Source organism: Anguilla anguilla, chromosome 3, assembly GCF_013347855.1.
Source record: "Anguilla anguilla isolate fAngAng1 chromosome 3, fAngAng1.pri, whole genome shotgun sequence".
Taxonomy (NCBI): domain Eukaryota; kingdom Metazoa; phylum Chordata; class Actinopteri; order Anguilliformes; family Anguillidae; genus Anguilla; species Anguilla anguilla.
Genome location: NC_049203.1, coordinates 54,223,441 through 54,240,124, shown reverse-complemented (window position 1 = coordinate 54,240,124; position 16,684 = coordinate 54,223,441). Strand labels below are relative to the sequence as shown.

Here is a 16,684-nt window from a genome sequence, read left to right as displayed (position 1 = left end):
AATGAAAACATGCTGATTTAAATAAACCTTTCCCTTTTTCAACCAACAATATTTTTTGCTCAAAAAGCTATCACATTGTACTAAAATTGTAATAAAATGACTATTTATGGCATTTATTTGAGCAAGAAGGGATTAACAAGTGCAACTGCAGTGACAATAGCAGTTTCCAATAACAAGGTAGTGTTTATAGTATTTTGTCTTGCTTTTTAGTTTGACTAAGTCAATAACTATAGCTCAGTGTTTGTGAAGCACAATGTACACTACAGATGGTCACATCACGCCTTGGAGCCTTGGATAAGGGCATGAATAGACCCTCCCTTACGGAAAGAGGTTTTAAAAAATATTCCTTTAGTACATTTATTCTACACTAAATGCCAGGTATTGTATTTGAAGTGCACTTTCGCATTACTTTCCAGAAGTAAACTTAGATTGAGGTTTTACATACTTGAAATCTACCAGTTCAGGATATTGTTTAGAAGTAACTTAGTTCATAAATTGTATACTTAAAGCATAGTTCCGGGAAATACTTAAAGTATGTTTAAAATGGGCCAATTTAGCTTTACAAAGTACTAAAAAATATATTTACAAATAAACTTGACGTGTTTAAGTATACTTTTAAAAACATACAAGTATACTTTTATGTACTACTTTTTCATAAGGGTTCTCATAGCTGTCGGTCAGGATATTAGTAAGTTAACTGTAGCCTATAGGGCAGAATGGCCTGCAAGGGCTTCCATTCGAATTTCTGTGGCAGAGAGAGTTCAAGGCTACATTCAAACTGCAGCTAAAAGTGGCTCATTTCCAATTTTTCCCTCACATGTGACAGGTTGGATGTATTTAGAACAGGTCAACAGGAAAAAAAAACACCCAGACTTGTATCGTTTCAGCTCTGATTTGTGTCACACCTGGAAATAAATCACATGTGCAGCCATGCAACATATGTGGATGCTCAAATTGGATATTTTCAGTCCACATATATTTTAAAACAATGTAGCTAATGTTTTCTAGCTAAAGGGACTGCATCATAATGCATTTTTGTAATAAGACATTCTATCTATCAGCTTTCAGCTATCTAAAAATCGCCGTTTGTTCGATATATTGTCAGCTATTGAACAAAAGACAGCTATTAGTACCCAGCTTCAGTTGTCAAACCAGTATAGTTAATTAACTACCTTAAGGCATTCAATATAATAATCCTGAGGTATATTTGCATCCATGTAAACAATGATGAGACATCCAGCTAATTGGCTTGATATTGGAGTTTAGTGTTTTTTATTGTATGGAAGCAGAAAAAGAATACATAATGAACTTGATATTTAGCATGGAACAATAAAGTTGAGGCCATTGTTGGATTCAGCAAGTGTTGCTAATTATGAAATGATTAACATACATACATCAGACTGTAGCAGTCAAATAATCATTAAATACAATTTTGTGACTACCACAGATTCATGAAGTCTTGCTATTATTCATGAGATCATAACACTAAAGGAGATTCTGTCTGTACTGCATGTGAACATATTTGTTATGATCTCTGGAATCAGCAGAGCATGGTTGCAAGTTAGGCCTGGGCATCCACCTCAATTGTGATGAATCTAGCATTAGCACTGTCATTTGATAAATAATAGAAGAACACTTAAGATCCTATACAAGCCATGCCATAGATTTAAAAAAAAAAAGAATCCTGAGTTATTGAAGAGTGTGCATCTCTGCCACATAAAGTCACATGCAGAAAACAAAGCTTGGTATAATAGACAACGCCAACAAAATGAATGCCAAACAGCCTATAGTATATAGGCTCGCTGAAACAATAATTACATCAGCAGAGTGATATGAAGAGCCATCTTCAAGGAAGGATCAGGCACTGAATAGTGGTGCACACAGCCTTCTACAGTTCTTGGGTATTGTTGGGAAAATTCCTGAACTTGTCAGTGCCACAAACCAGCACTGTGGCATTGAAACTGCGAGGACGATCCGGGTCCTATCAAAGAGACACAAAACACATAATAAGTTCATATCAATGCTTACTTTGTTCTTTCATCACATTCTGTCTATGACATGCAGGCCAGTAAGAGGAGGACAACTTAAGGTCTTAAACTGCATAAGAAGTGCATAGAAAAGCATGGAAGTGCTTCAGATAGTACATAAACAAACAAACACGTTCTTGGAGTAGAGGTACTGTATCATAGTGTACCAAAAAAAGAAGAAAATGTATTTAATGTGATAGTGTTCTCCTGGCTGGGGATAGATGCACTTACCTGAATGGGATAGGCACAGGTGGGGACAAAACGTATGACAAACCCACAACGCCTTCTTCCTGACGTGTTGGGGTCACTGCCATGGATCAGCAGTCCATCATGCACCTAGCACAAGCAGCTCAAGTCAAGGTTCAGAGGTCATAACTAGTGCCACCATTTTGTCTACACTTGCTTTCTCACATGTCCTTCAGTCCTCCACCAACAAGAGATTGTTATTCCTTGTGTCAAACCACATGTCAAACAATTGTCCCTTTTGAACTACCACAATCATCTATGTTGATCAAGCAATTATCAGTGATTTAGCAGAGACAGTGAATGAAGGCAATTTTTACAAGTGTGTGAAATTCAATCTGATTATCTAGGCATAATGATTGACAGAAATGTACCATATTTTTAGTGGCTCGGGGTTGTAATGCACTGTGAGTTTCTATGCAACTTCATTTTGCATCCACTGAGACAGTGCACTATTTTCATTTGTAAGCTGTTCAATTTGGTGTTCTGACATCACAGCTTTCAAACTGCCACACTATGTCAATCAGACTCTTGCCATTTTCACCATTTAACTACAGCAGTGTGCCCAAACCCTTATCACTCATCAAAGAGCTCTGCCAGCACAATGGTGCTAAGTGTGATATCTATCTCCAACTCCTCATATCTGATATAAAAACAGGTGTACACTACAGCAGAATACCAATCGCCCCACCTTTATATACTGGACCCAGGGGAGGTTTATTTGTTGTTGATAAAAATGAATTCTACCTTGTTACAATGCTCATAATATGCTCCATGTAGTAGAGCATTTCCCAGCTTGGACTAGGTTTTAAAACCTTCTTGACAGTGGCAACAATTTTATTTGAAAAGAAACATGTCAAACGTAATGATCTGTGTCACCTGTTGATTTGTCTGTAACCACAGATATGCTGTTGTTTTGATCAGTTCTTGAATTTATATATTTGGCAATGCAGTGGTCTGTGTTCAGTGAAGGGGGCAGATACTGTTGCTGTCCACTCAAACATGTTTTTCTGCAGTGTGTGCATTTCATATTCCATCCGTGTTCATTCTTTCTTTTCACTCCCTGTGATAGGTCAACTAATTTTTTAAACATCACATTTAGCTACTCGATTGCATAATGAATCACTTGACTGTGCCTTTCATAACTTTATGTCCCTGTTGGTCATATAAGCTGGTGCCCCTGTTCATAGCAGGTTTAAGTGTTCCACTTGAGTGATATACTGTTATGGACTGCTGAAACCATACTGTCTGAGGCAGGATGTCGATAATCACACCCACAAATAGCTACTGCACAATGTTTTTGTGGACGGTGTTTCTTAACAGCCTTTCACAATCGCTGTGTTTTACAGTAAAGGGGAAGCTCGCCTCAACCAGCAAAAATGTGTAACACCCACGTGATGCACAGCAGCTACTTTTAGCAATAGTTCGCCTCACTTAAGCTGAGGTTAGGAGCAGAGATTATTAAAAGTATTTAAACTGGGGGTTAATTATGTGACTGGGTTGAGAGACCTGGATTGGGAATCATGGCCAGAACACTAGGGGACCCGTACCCTTTAATTAGAAGTGCCACAGGATCTGTAATGACCACAAGTCAGGGCCTCAGTTTAACATCCTATCCTAAAGAAAAGGTAGCCAAGGGGTACAGAAATACAGGTCACACTTACAGACATCTGCCCTGCCAGCAGTGGGCAAAGTACAGCTTCATCAATTTTCACCAACTCCTCTGGGATCTCTTGATTGACAGACAGCATGTTTCCTGAGTGGGGTGAGGGCTGGTGGGGGAGGATTCCAGAGCAGTGACTGCCTGTAGAGGAGAGACAAAGTCTGGAGTTCACATATATATCTTTAAGCATTGCTAAGGCACAATATAGGGTCTCAAACTAGGTTCTGATATTTCGTTACAAATCCCAGATCTGATAAATATGTAGCCCATTTTCTAAGCAAGAAAAGGAAGGCAGAGGATTATATTGATTGTTGAGAAATGGCAATACCTGGAATGACCTGCAGGGCTCCATTTTCCTCCAAAGAGTCATCAAGAGCCAGCCATACTGAGAGCACTGGCCCCCCAGCCAAACCCCAGTACCTATAAACAATAATATGCCTGATCGCCACTGATATACACTTTGCTTATGAATAATTGTGCCAATGGTGTGAATCACAATCTGCATACTCTTTTATACTCACCTCATGTCCTGGTGCCAGGCAACAAAAGGCAACCCTGATTTATCCTGCTGTCCAGCATGAGCTTTCCCATAATTCCCCTCCTCATTGTCGAGTGCACTGTTCTGCTTGGCAGAAGTTGTGATGTCATTTCCCACCTGTCCATTGGAAGTGGCGCCAACAGGATATTTGCAGATGAAGCGGGAGTCAAGCAAGATGACATCTGGCCCAAGGATTGTGCTGACTGGCTCTAGGACCTTGGGGTGCTTTGCTAGAGCCATCACCCAGTCGTACTGCAGATGGACATTGTGGAGACTATACTGGGTGTACTCTTTACCTGTGCACAGGCAAACATATGCATTTTTATAAACATACAACACAAATACCCAACCAACCCCATCACATCACCCATCATTTTCACTCCCAGTCTGCTGAACAGTGCAAAAATAATGAACCTGTAAAAGCAATATGGCAATGCAGTCCAATGTAACAATTCTGTCTTCCTAATCATATTGTATCCTGGAGGTGTTCAAAGGACCAAGACTGCCTGCTTCCAGAGGTTACAAGCTACATGATAAGCAAATATAAGGTGGAAGACCCCTCCCACCTGCCTTATCATTATCTACCTGTAGTTGATACTCACCAAACTCCCTCTCCAGCTTTCCAAATGCCTCCCTGGCTGCCTGCAGCTCTAGGGCATCTAGCACAGGCAGCCCTGAGAGGAATCCCTGCTGTGCATAGGATGCACTTATGTCTGATGCTCTACTGCCCCCTGTCTGTGCGTTGGTCTCCTGCTCCTGGTAACCGGCTGGCTCACGGTCTTGTACCTTCATTCTTGTCCCACGCTTTTGTCCCATGCTAAACGGACAGCCCTACTGTCAGCTCCTCAAACAAATTGCTGTTTCAAAATGTGCAGTGTGTTCCTGCTTATGGCAGAGATAAAGAGAGAGAGAGAGAGAGAGAGAGAGAGAGAGAGATGTATTCAGTCCATTAAAAGCCTAGGTGAAAGAGGTATTTCCGTACCTCGTCAAAAACCTCCCTGTCTGATATTCTCTTCTGCTCTCTCTCTTTCTTGGTCTCTCTCTCTCTGCTTCAACACAAATTTACTCTGGGTTGTTTGTGAAGGGACTAAAAATTCCTAGGTGTCCAGGGGAAGTGTGTGTGTATGATAGACTTAATTGGAAAAAAAACATCTCAGTGGTTAAGCCAACTAGAGGGAGTCCCCCTCCCTTTGGGGACCTGCAAAACGCAGATGTTATCAGCCTTGCAACAGTGCTTTACTTCAGCGTCCAGAATAGTGTTCAGAATACCATGTTCAGCAGCAACATAAGGATTATTGCTGTTTACCCGCTGACTCAGCTGGCATATATTTCACATTGGGTCCCAGCATCTTTTCAGTTACACTAAGTCTCTTGATGCTAAACTGGATAACTCTGATTTAATTTGTTTTTGAGGTAAAAGTCCATGTGGTGATTATCACCACCATTATTTTACCCCACATCTTGTAATATCACACCTCTTCTTTCCCCAAAGTACAATGAATGAATGAACATTTTTTCTGCAGGTCAACATTTGCTAGAGCTAAATCTTTGAAGTGGCAATTTAACTAGTGGATAAAATACAGAGCACATAACAACAGCCAATAATTTGAAGGGCTTATACTAAAATAAAAACAGGGGTTATGTTAAGCATACAGTGCCTGAAATCTGTGGAGGAAGAATCTTACCTGTGTCCAGGACCACTGTGCCTCAGTGTGCTGTGGTCGAGCCTTGAATCAACACTAGGCAGCCGAGTGAAGCAAAATGTTCTCTGAAAACTACCTTAACAAGACTACGCAAAATACGAGAGTGCCAACAAAATCAGAACAGGCAACAGGAGGCTCTGAGCTTCCTTATCCTCTCTTAAATAAATAATTCACTGAACTCCCAAGTGATGGGTGAGCTGATGTGAGAGCTGAGAGAAGGATGCTTGCTACAGCTGGATCAGGGATTCTTAAATACTGTTAGTCCATCCAATGAATCAAGGGGTTTTCCAGGATTAGATGAATACTTTCCATTGAATTATGATGCCAAACTGTAGGTGTGACTACCCGGAAAACCACAGGCTTCCTTTTATCAATATTCACATTTATGTCCAAGATAGTTTCCACTGTGATTTATTAATTCTATCATACCTGGGATTTAAATGCTTTGCTGCCCTGGAATTTCTCCATTACAGTATTACTCCGTAGGATATTTCTGCCGAAGCTTCCTAGTGATGGTAAGAAACTCACCAGGAATCAAAGCCTCTGGTGAAGATGACATAAATGGTAATCTACAGTATTCAGCGTTGAATTTTTAGAAATTCAACACTGAGCAGCGCAAATAGAAAATTAGTTTTGCATTTGAGTCAGAGCATCCACATTACCATATGGAGGTATTTAAATTGCTATTAGATGGTGAAACGTTGCTTTTTGAAGTGTTGTTTAATCCATTCCATTGACCGCAGGTACAGAAAGGTCAATGAGTAAAGCATTATGTCTTTTTTTGTCAGTTCTGGCAAACTGCCATTAACCTGAGGGCTACGTTTACGATATTACTGAACAGGATTTAGAATTTAGATTTTTTATCGTAAATTAAGTCATCACTCTTTTGAATATTACTCTTTACTTCCTTCAGATATTGTTCAGGATTTTCAAAGGTTCTTACTTTAGGGCAAGAATTTTAACCACACAATGCTGTAAAAGGGCTGTGTTTAACAATATAAATTCTGTAACACAATGAGTCTAAACATTAGTGGATTCCTCCTTTGTCGACTATGGAATTGTGCTTATTTCACAAAATAGAGTTGTGAACAATAATTTTTATGATGAGGAAGTTCCTGGGGTGAATAAGAACCTTGAAAATAGGCTCCCAGAAACAAGCTCAGCAATGTAACAATGGTAGACCATGGGAAGTTCCAGTGAAATTATACACTGGTTTTATGTGATCACGATAGTCCGTCTCTGTCATCTCTGACCGGTCACAATCCAAATATATAATTGGCCACCTTCTTAAAGTATCTTTTAAAACATTGCGCTCAAGCACGTGGGACCTGCAGGTAATAAGACTGCATAGACCACTATCCGATGCAGTAACCTGGCTTTCCCGGGGTATCTTTCCAAGTATTTTTCCAAGTCAATCTTCACTTAAATTGTGTTTATTTATTCATTTTATCTTATTTTTATTGTTTTTAAAGCACTTTGAGCACAATCTGCAGAAAAACACCAAATAAATGGTTTAAAAAAATTATGATCTTTAACCATTATGTAGAAGACAGTTACCTTACAAGGTAAAATGACTGCTGGCAAGTCTGAATGATCTTGATTTTAGTAATCAATAAGGTCTATGCCAGGTGCAGGCTTAGCTCTGATTTTTGTGTCATCGATGCCATAAATGAGACAAAGAATGTGCATATTGGAGACCATAAGCTCAAGGCTTTCCACAGTAAACCGTTTAAAGTCTGAATCACCTGCATTAATATAGTTTAGCAAAAATGAAGCAATATATGAAGCGCTCCAGAAAAAATAAAGGCCCCTGCCCTATTTGAAAACTCCAGTTTTACGAGAATTAAAAGACAATTAAAGTAGGGAATTGTATTTCTGTCATGTACCGACAAGCTGTGCAAAAGTCTATAAAATATAGCTGGCAAGGGGTTATCTTGATATCTGTGAAACTCTACTTCCACCTAGTGGCATAACGTGTCCTCACACACACACACACACACACACACTTCCAGGATATATAATGTGTGGCATGTTAATTATAGCGTCTTGTTTAATGAAACCTGTCACAAGATTGGAGACTCTGAGGCCGTTGTGTATAAAGACAGGACAACACATTCCAGGTCTGTTTCCAGGGCAACCATGTCCAGCTAATGACTCACTGACAACATAAATTACATTTTTTGTTAATATATACAGTACACAAGAAGAAAATGAGACAGTGGGCTTGCTGTACAAAAGTGCTCTACAAAAAATTGTTTTATTCCAAAGCACATCAATGAAACAATTGCTGTGCCACCAAAGTTGTTGTAAATATGCCCAGTTAATTGTATAATGAATACAAAACATAAAAAAAACACCACAATAATATGTAATACATTTGACAATTACAATTAATAACAATACACTTACAAAACTATATTACTTTTTACATTTGTGTTGCATATTTGAGAATCTGCAGCACTTCACAGAAAAAAAGGTAAAAAAGCAAAATATTAAAAGTAATAAAATAAGCACATGGGAAGGCTTGCTGGTAAAAGCATTTTGGGAAGTTATAAATGCACTGTCTGAAATGGCTGCAGCGTAATAACACTTTACAATGAAACATGTGATAAGCCCTGTTATGACCATTCCTAAGCTTGGCTAGGGAGAAACCTCCGTAGGCGAAGGTGACATTTTGTCTTTAAGCCGGCTGAGTAGAAGCTGACAAGCGAATCTGTTTCCTCTGGGAAATATTCTCACTCTGACTGCAAAATATTCTCCGCTTCTCACGCCTGCATGATGCCAGCTCACTCTGAAAGGACAGGCTCAATTAAGTTAATGGATAATTATTTGAGAATGAATAGCAGCCTACAAGTCCTGTCGCAAACGCAGAGAGAACATGCCCTACAAGGGTTTCCTAACAACTCTTTAAGTGAAAAGGTGCAGAGACAAGTAACAAAAGCTGCCATTAATATCATTTGTTAATGCAGAGCACATTCAAATACCATTGTGGATGCTCTTTGCAGTCTGACAGTATAACATTTAACTATTTCTTTCTCGTGGCCATGAACTCAAAATGCACTCAGTGTAATAATTTCTCAATCGGCTCCTGTTTCTTTGTTGCTTATACATTTTATTGGCATTTACAAAATGCAAACAAAAGTTGAATGCATTATTTTGTGTGTGAGCAGTGTGTTTGTTGCATGCCTGTGAAAGGTTAGGCACGTGCGCGTGGTAGGCTAGCTGTAGTCCGCAGAGTATGCAGGACACTTCCCTTCCGCGTGCCGCTGCAGGCACGGGTGGTGGGGACACTCCGCCTTGCGTACATGTCGGTCACGTGGGCGGGCCTGGTCGCCCCCTTTCTCCCTCTCTTTCTGCTGGTCCCTCTCGCCCCCTGCTGGCCGGTCGTGGTCATTGTTGCAGCGGTGGATGAGTATGGGGTCGTTGACCGGGACCTTCTTCATCAGGAGGCGCTGCAGCACCTGTTTGTCCGATCGCTCCTTCCGGAAGTCATCCTCGTACACCTTCAGCTGCGTGAAGAAAAAGAATTTAGTTTGACTGTGCTGCCAAGTATACTTTGTTCCACCACATCTTCCCTGTGCCCTAATAGTTTTGATTATCCTTTTTAAAAAATAAAATTTACATTCTCATCATGCAGTTCCTCACATTGAATCAGCTCTTTCCACAGAGGAGCCACACACTGACCTGCTCCTGCAACAGCGCCATCTGCTGGCGCATATCGCCCTCCTTCCTGCGCAGTTTCTTGTTCTCCAGCACCATACGCTGCCGGTCCTTGTGCTCTGTCTTGTAGTCGGCCTCATAGATCTGCGTCTGCACGCAGGGAACAGGCTCAGTCAGGGCAAAAGTGTTGCTTAACGTTTTTACCGACATGAGACAACACAGGTGAAGATAAAATCCATTCTCACTGCTGTATAGTGACAACAGACTCACAGTTCTGAGGGGGTAAAGTGTGATGGAAATATGCAGGTGCAATAATAAATGATGATGAAGCCTTTGGAAATTTTACAAGCTGTGATCTGACAACCAAGGGTACAAACCAAAAACAAAGGCAAAGAGAGGTTTGTTGTAGTAATGGTAGGTAACCACTAGATGTTGCTGTTCACATATAAACAAGCACAAAAACAGCCATCCAGACCCTGCTTTAGAAAAAAAAAAAATGAATACAGCAAATAAAAAATAAAAAAAGATCGATATGCTGTACTTGGGGTATCAATGTGAAAATAACCAGCGATTCCCAGGGGAAAATCATCTGTATTTAACTGCAAAGGGTTTGAACGTATGTTTGAACTGCACGTATTGTATGTCTGTGCATGGACGTATACTGCATGTGCGTTTGTGTGTGTGCGTGTGTACTGTGCATGTGTGTCAGTTTGTTAGGTTGTGTGTGTGTATATACCCGTGAGTGCATGCACTGTATGTGGGCACTTAGTGTACCAGTGCCAACTCACCTGGCAACGCAGTGCCTCCAGTTGTTCTTTGAGTTCCTGCACCTCTTTCAGAGTGACCCCGTCCTTATCGGTCTCCCTGAAAGGGCCTCTCCTGTTCGTCTGCGTCCTGCTCTTCCTGTCTGAAACGGCCGGGGGCGATACCAGCAGAGGAGGGTAACAGCTGGGCCCCTGGCCCTGCCTTCGTGGGGGCTCTGACGGACCAGCTATCTCTGGGGGCCGAGCGACCTCCAGTCCGTTCTGCAAGAGGGCCAACAGGTGAGGACTGAGACCAGGCACCGAGTGTAGTGCTGCATTTGGTTCTACTTGAACACATTCCCTTTCCTTGCTCTCTTCCCTCCAGTGACCTATTGTGTGATGAAATTTGCATAGAGCATTGACGAGGAACAAACCAAAACGGAACTGAACTGCCCTTATAGGAACCTATATAGGAAGTGCTACCTCATAGCAACGTCTGCTCGGTTTTTTCATTGGATGACTTTGGAAGGTTCATGAATAGTTCATAGCAACACTTACTCTAGCTTATCTGGAGTGATAATACAAATGTACCAGCCTGATAAAAACACTATTGCTGGTATTTGGGGCACCTTAAACGAGGAACACAAACACTAAAATGGATAGGCTAAAGGATCTGACAAAGTTCATTTCTCAATTTTTAACCCCCACCCCCATCCCTCAACATGCGCTCATGAATTACATACAAACCTTCCAAACTTATCCTACGGGGAAAAAAATGTGTCCTCTGTTTAACAGTGCATTCAGTTCTTTCTTCATGTCTGGAGGATTGCATTGTGGGATTCCCTTCTTGCTGGAAGCTGTGTTTTTTTATATCTTTGGCAGGAGGGAGGAAAAACGAGCGAGCAAGGGAATATAATTGCTCCCTCCTTTTTCATAACGTCACTTGGAGTGGCTGCCATATTTCATCCTGCCATTTTGAGAATTCCCCCCTTGAAGCAAGGGAAGGGAGTATTGGGCAGAAAGCATAAAACACGGAATCCGAAAGCAGCCCTGGTGGCGCCGGAAAGGACACACAAGCAGGGAAATACTCACCAGTGCCCCTCCTGGCCAGTCCCTGTCAGTGTCTGTGTGATGCAGACGGGCCTCCAGAAGTCGGACATACTCCTGTAAGTGCTGGTTCTTCTTGAGCTCCTGCAGCAGGGTCTGTTCATAGTACTCCCTCTTACTCTAGAGACAGGACCCACAGGCATGTCAGTGGCCAACACAACAGACTCAGAGACATACATACTTGCCACTAATGTATATACAGACTACACATAAACACAAACACCGCTCCTACCACAAATCCTCCCACACACCCAGTAGAAACACACCCACACGTTTACACAACAAGCATACAACAGACCCTCCAACACACCTATACAATCACACTATAAACCTGCATCTTACCATACACTCAATAAAACCCTCACACACACAAACACACACTCATGCACACACACACACACACACACACACACAGGTACCTGCTCATGCTCTACTTTGAGAAGCAGTCGGTGGTTAATCTGCTTGAGAGTGGAGCTCTCCTGTTCTATGGCCGCTAGCCGCTGCTCCAGAGCCAGGGTGGTGCTACGGTAGATGTGGTCCCAGTCCTCGTTCAGCTTCATCAGCTGACAAACACAAGCCAGGTGCTAAGTGCCTGAACGCGGCCCACAGGTTGGATACATGGGAATGTTGCCCATAAAAATAGTTAATGGAATATTTAAGGGAGGGCACAGTATTATATCCGCCATGCTTCTCACCTCCTTGTTGAGTCTGCGTAACTCTGTGTTCCTGTTCAACAACAGGAGCTTCTCCTCATCGGCTGAAGTGATGGACATGCTCTCTGTGATCAGGGTCACCTGCTCTTCCTCAGACAATAGCCTGTCCCCTTGTAAGACTTCATCTGCAGCGCTGGAACCCACATAAACAAAAACACTCTTTCACCTGCTCTGTGCACAGTGATTACACCGTCATGAGTCAAAACAATCATCAGCATTAAAGTGTAATTAACATAAATGTTAATACTGTTCACAAAACAAAATAAAAACACACAAGAAAACCTGAACTGATTAAAAGTGACTTGAAAAGCACAAACAGTATAGCTATGCACAGGGAGTGCACAATCATGAACTGAAATAAACCTGATAAAACACAAATGCACGCACAATCGACACACTTGAGTGCGGTCACAGCAGAGCACTTAAAGCAAAAACAATAGTACATTAGTCCACAAATGTGTAAGGGCATTCAATTATCACCACCCTGCTGCTGCGAGAGATTAATACAAAGCGCTGATGATTCATTAGGGCACTGTGCCTGAAGCCGTGCCTGTTTAGCCTACATCATCATGGTTAGTCACAGTAATGAACAAAATGACTGCAGTGAGACCTGATGACCTAACCTGATGTTTTTTTCTGTGTTTCACCATTTACTGGTGACGCACCCGGACAGCGCAGAATTACCCAGAAAGAGAAGTCTCTATCAATGTGAAACTGTGGTGAGGCCGCCCTGCTTATCTGGGATCAGTCTAGGAGATGGAGGCCCGGACCGCTGCTCCTGGTGTGACGCCCATGACCTCTCATCAACAACTTCCTCTTTTTCAAGCCACGGTCACATTTAGTCCAGAACCCATAGTTCCCCACCACGGCTGCTGGCTGTCTGACTCACCAAAACAACTTCCTCTTTGTGTGGACTGTTGCTAATACTTTATTTCCATTACGCCGGAGAGCCGAGAGCTCTATTCATATTCCTACCTATTCCGCCAAATATTTCACTAAAGGGATCACCTTTTAAAATGCATACTTTTGGCCAGTGTTTGCTGGTGTATGGCCAAATAAAAATGAATACATTCATGCTAAATATACTGACAGACACTTTCCTAAAGCCTGCTTTAAGATTTTATCCATTGATGTAACATGGTTTTCATATTGTCATTATTTCAAACAGACTTTTATCTGTCACAACTAATTCATGAAACAATAAGAAAACATTGTTTATAAATCCAAAAGCCTTCCCCTTAATTTAGTTTACCTTTCTCAAAACACTACATTTTCCAAAATAGATTTAGCAGAATGTATTTTGAACATGGTTTCCACTACTTGTAGGTGTATTATATATTTGAATGACTTCAAAATAAATAAATAAATAAAATAAAAAAATCTGGTACAATGGTAATTTATGGTAACATAGCTTTTCTGAAAATGTCTTCCACCACTACGGTTGAGAGGGCTCAGAAAATGAGAGTGAAAAAACAAAAGCCTTGCTCAGGGGTAAACAGCACAGCCAGGAAACAAACAAAAAAAAAGAGTGATGTAATCAGATTCTCACAGTTCTACTCCCCAAGCTCAGACCCTAATGTAAGTGTACAGCAATCAGATCCTACACTGACAGTACACTGAGTAGCCCCCTAACAAAGGGCTTCGATGTCAACAAAGAACATAAAAATTGTATAAATAATAAATATTTGCTGTAATAACTACAAATAGACCTAAAACGGAAAAAAATAAAAATAAAAATAAATCTTTGAAACAATGAAAGTAGGCCAGCCTTCAATAGCTGGTAATTACAGATACGAATTTCCCAAATTTCACCCCTTACTTCAGAGCCTGTAGGCTTTTCACAGTTTAGTGGCTGATTCCTTCCCTTGACTCCATCATAGAGTAGCTATCCATCACAACCCCCTTCCCTCTCCCTTCACTACCACCCATGGTTCAGCCTCCCTGCATGACACGTTTAGTCTGCACAGTGCTGCACCTGGATCATAAAAAAAACCCAGCAGGCTAATCCTCTGAATCTTTACAGACACACTCAAAGCACAGGGTCTTCTTTCATTTTATTTCTTACAGTATTTTCACAGTATATTTTTTCTCTTTCAGAATTTCAAATATGCGACCCAGTTTCACTGAGTTTTCAATCATGTCTGCATTCCTGGAAGGACACCAAAATTGTCCCCCCTAACCCCCCCAGCTGGGAAAATGAGAATTTATTGTCATCTGATGTGAAAAAGTGGAAAATAATATCTTCCCCACTTGCTAACTCTGGAAGGCAAAAAGTTATCAGAATAATGCATCATACACTCAGGCGGTCAGAAGCAGCAACAATTTCAGTGAATAAAATACTGTGGGAAGCCATCTGCCAGTGCCAAAGGTGTTTTTTTCAGATCTCTTATATAATATAATAAAACATTAAACTATGTCAGAATAACTTTAAGTCACAGGTACACAAGAAAGTCATATTATAGTAGTATTACTTACAAAATAGTACACTATTCAACAGTACTTCAACACAACAGTTGTGTTGTACTGATGATTATACTGTACAGCCTTTGCGTATACTCCATTGTGATTGGTCAAAACAGCAAAAAATGACCGTTCATTCCTTATAATATCTGCTGTTTCACACGTTACTAGACTTTGCCAAGTCCTCAGGACATACTCTCTCATTCTAAGCTCTTATGCTGATAACTCAAGTTAACATAAAATAGGTGACCAAGGAACAAGCTCGGAAGGAAGGAAAAGAAAATGTGAAAACCAGACAATGCCAAAGGAACAGCTGATACTCCAAACCTGGCTATCTTCATCTCAAAATGTATATTATCCCTTACACCACCCTGCCCCCCATCCCCAATAACATTAATGTTTCAAAGAAATTAACCTTAATTTATTATTCATCTTCAAATTAATGCGGGGCAACCAGTGTTGTCACATTTAGTTACTTCAGGGAAGCATACTTCCCACATATGTAGCTTTCTAACGGTTAGTTCTTTAATTTTTAAAGTCGCCTACTTTTTATTTATCTGGTAGTATTTTTCTATTCGCTGGTTAGGTATGATAGCCTACTCAGTTGTACATAGGCCTTACAATAGCCAATTACAAGGCAAGTGGACTATCATCTGATCGAACAATGAGAGATGTTACTCTTGCCTTTAGGTCTGTCTCCAAAATAATTCTAATACTCTACTATATGACTACGCTAGCTTTGCGCGAAACCTAGTGGTCATCACAGTGCCTATCGCATTTTGTGTAAGATCAGCATGCGAGGCTTCAGGAGTTGTATGTTACTTCATTATTTTTTAAACGGACAGGCGACCGCAAGGAAAATGTCAAGACCGTTTGTTGCGTTCTTCTTATTGCAGAAAACCTGCGCTTACCTCGTAACAGTATGTGCATCACTGTGCTCCTGTGCACCCTGAAGAGTACTGTCATCATGCGACTGGGGCTCCTGTTCAGAGGATGATGAATGCGAAGAGAGAGAAGTCCCATCCATTTTGGATTCTGAATCTCAGCTGATTAAAGAGAAAACCTGTTTGGCTGCTTCACTCCTTTATAGTTATTCAACAAAATACCGTGTGATACGTAACAAATGCTGTGTATTTAGCCAGAGTTCAAAGAGGAAGTTCAAAAGTGAAACAATCCCCTACCTACCCACACGCAGTACTATAAAGAAAAGCAAAATAGGAAGTTAAGAACGCTGAATTACACCTGTATTTACCGTATGTTGCAACAATGTTTGGCTGCTTCTACAGGGTACTGTAAGAGTACATTTTGAGCAAAATGTAAAAATAATTTGTTTTACCTGATGCAATGATATTATGCTCGTCTTATCTGAAAGTCTAGGCTGAGGTTTCAGAGCGATCTGTCAAGAACAAGGAAGTAGTACAGCCTAATACAGAGAACCATCACACAGGGGAAATTCCACAATGAAAACATTAGCACATGCTGAGTTTCTGTGGAAACAGACTTTGATGTTTTCTATATGACCATTCCAAAACAAAGAACACATACCACTAGACTGTATTCTTTAATCGGTAATATGTTGCGGTTGGGGGTATATGGGTGTGGAGTATGACTGGAATATTACTCTGAGCAATGATAAAAAATGTTTGATGTGAAGGTTAAAGTCACCTGACAGTGACTCACATTGTAAAGAAGTGAGTAACGGACTTTTTTGTTTCTGTATTTTCATTTGTAAAATTCTGGTCTGGTCAGAAATTCCCAGACTAAATGTTTGTATGTTCAGATTTTAACATACATTAGTTTTTTCCCCCTCCACCACAGTGATTAATT

The 16,684-nt window shown here is 40.8% G+C and overlaps 2 protein-coding genes across 2 annotated transcripts; both read right to left on the bottom strand.

The window, feature by feature from the left end:
* Positions 1 to 1,671: 1,671 nt before the first annotated feature.
* Positions 1,672 to 6,206, bottom strand: LOC118224002 (probable alpha-ketoglutarate-dependent hypophosphite dioxygenase). The gene is made up of 7 exons (XM_035411149.1): positions 6,157 to 6,206; positions 5,074 to 5,353; positions 4,455 to 4,767; positions 4,262 to 4,353; positions 3,935 to 4,074; positions 2,259 to 2,363; positions 1,672 to 1,981 (listed from the first exon to the last, which is right to left on the bottom strand). The coding sequence occupies exons 2-7, from the start codon at positions 5,285 to 5,287 to the stop codon at positions 1,889 to 1,891; spliced, it is 957 nt and encodes a 318-aa protein (XP_035267040.1). The 5' UTR covers positions 5,288 to 5,353; positions 6,157 to 6,206; the 3' UTR covers positions 1,672 to 1,888.
* A 2,196-nt stretch (positions 6,207 to 8,402) lies between these two features.
* si:ch211-153b23.7 (TNFAIP3-interacting protein 3) lies at positions 8,403 to 16,288 on the bottom strand. Its single transcript, XM_035411700.1, has 8 exons — positions 16,194 to 16,288; positions 15,769 to 15,903; positions 12,380 to 12,530; positions 12,104 to 12,247; positions 11,670 to 11,804; positions 10,623 to 10,859; positions 9,859 to 9,984; positions 8,403 to 9,683 (listed from the first exon to the last, which is right to left on the bottom strand). The coding sequence occupies exons 2-8, from the start codon at positions 15,882 to 15,884 to the stop codon at positions 9,393 to 9,395; spliced, it is 1,200 nt and encodes a 399-aa protein (XP_035267591.1). The 5' UTR covers positions 15,885 to 15,903; positions 16,194 to 16,288; the 3' UTR covers positions 8,403 to 9,392.
* Positions 16,289 to 16,684: the final 396 nt, after the last annotated feature.

Bases quoted from the DNA above. Each gene is read 5' to 3' on its own strand.
- LOC118224002 (XM_035411149.1), bottom strand. From the start codon at position 5,287: ATGGGACAAAAGCGTGGGACAAGAATGAAGGTACAAGACCGTGAGCCA. The intron at 2,364-3,934 runs GTAAGTGTGACC...TGCTTGTGCTAG, and splicing joins TGCTGGCAGGGCAGATGTCT to GTGCATGATGGACTGCTGAT. The intron at 1,982-2,258 runs GTAAGTGCATCT...TCTCTTTGATAG, and splicing joins CCTGTGCCTATCCCATTCAG to GACCCGGATCGTCCTCGCAG.
- si:ch211-153b23.7 (XM_035411700.1), bottom strand. From the start codon at position 15,884: ATGGATGGGACTTCTCTCTCTTCGCATTCATCATCCTCTGAACAGGAG. The intron at 11,805-12,103 runs GTACCTGTGTGT...TCCTGTCTCTAG, and splicing joins TCAAAGTAGAGCATGAGCAG to AGTAAGAGGGAGTACTATGA. The intron at 10,860-11,669 runs GTGAGTATTTCC...GCCCTCTTGCAG, and splicing joins ACTGGCCAGGAGGGGCACTG to AACGGACTGGAGGTCGCTCG.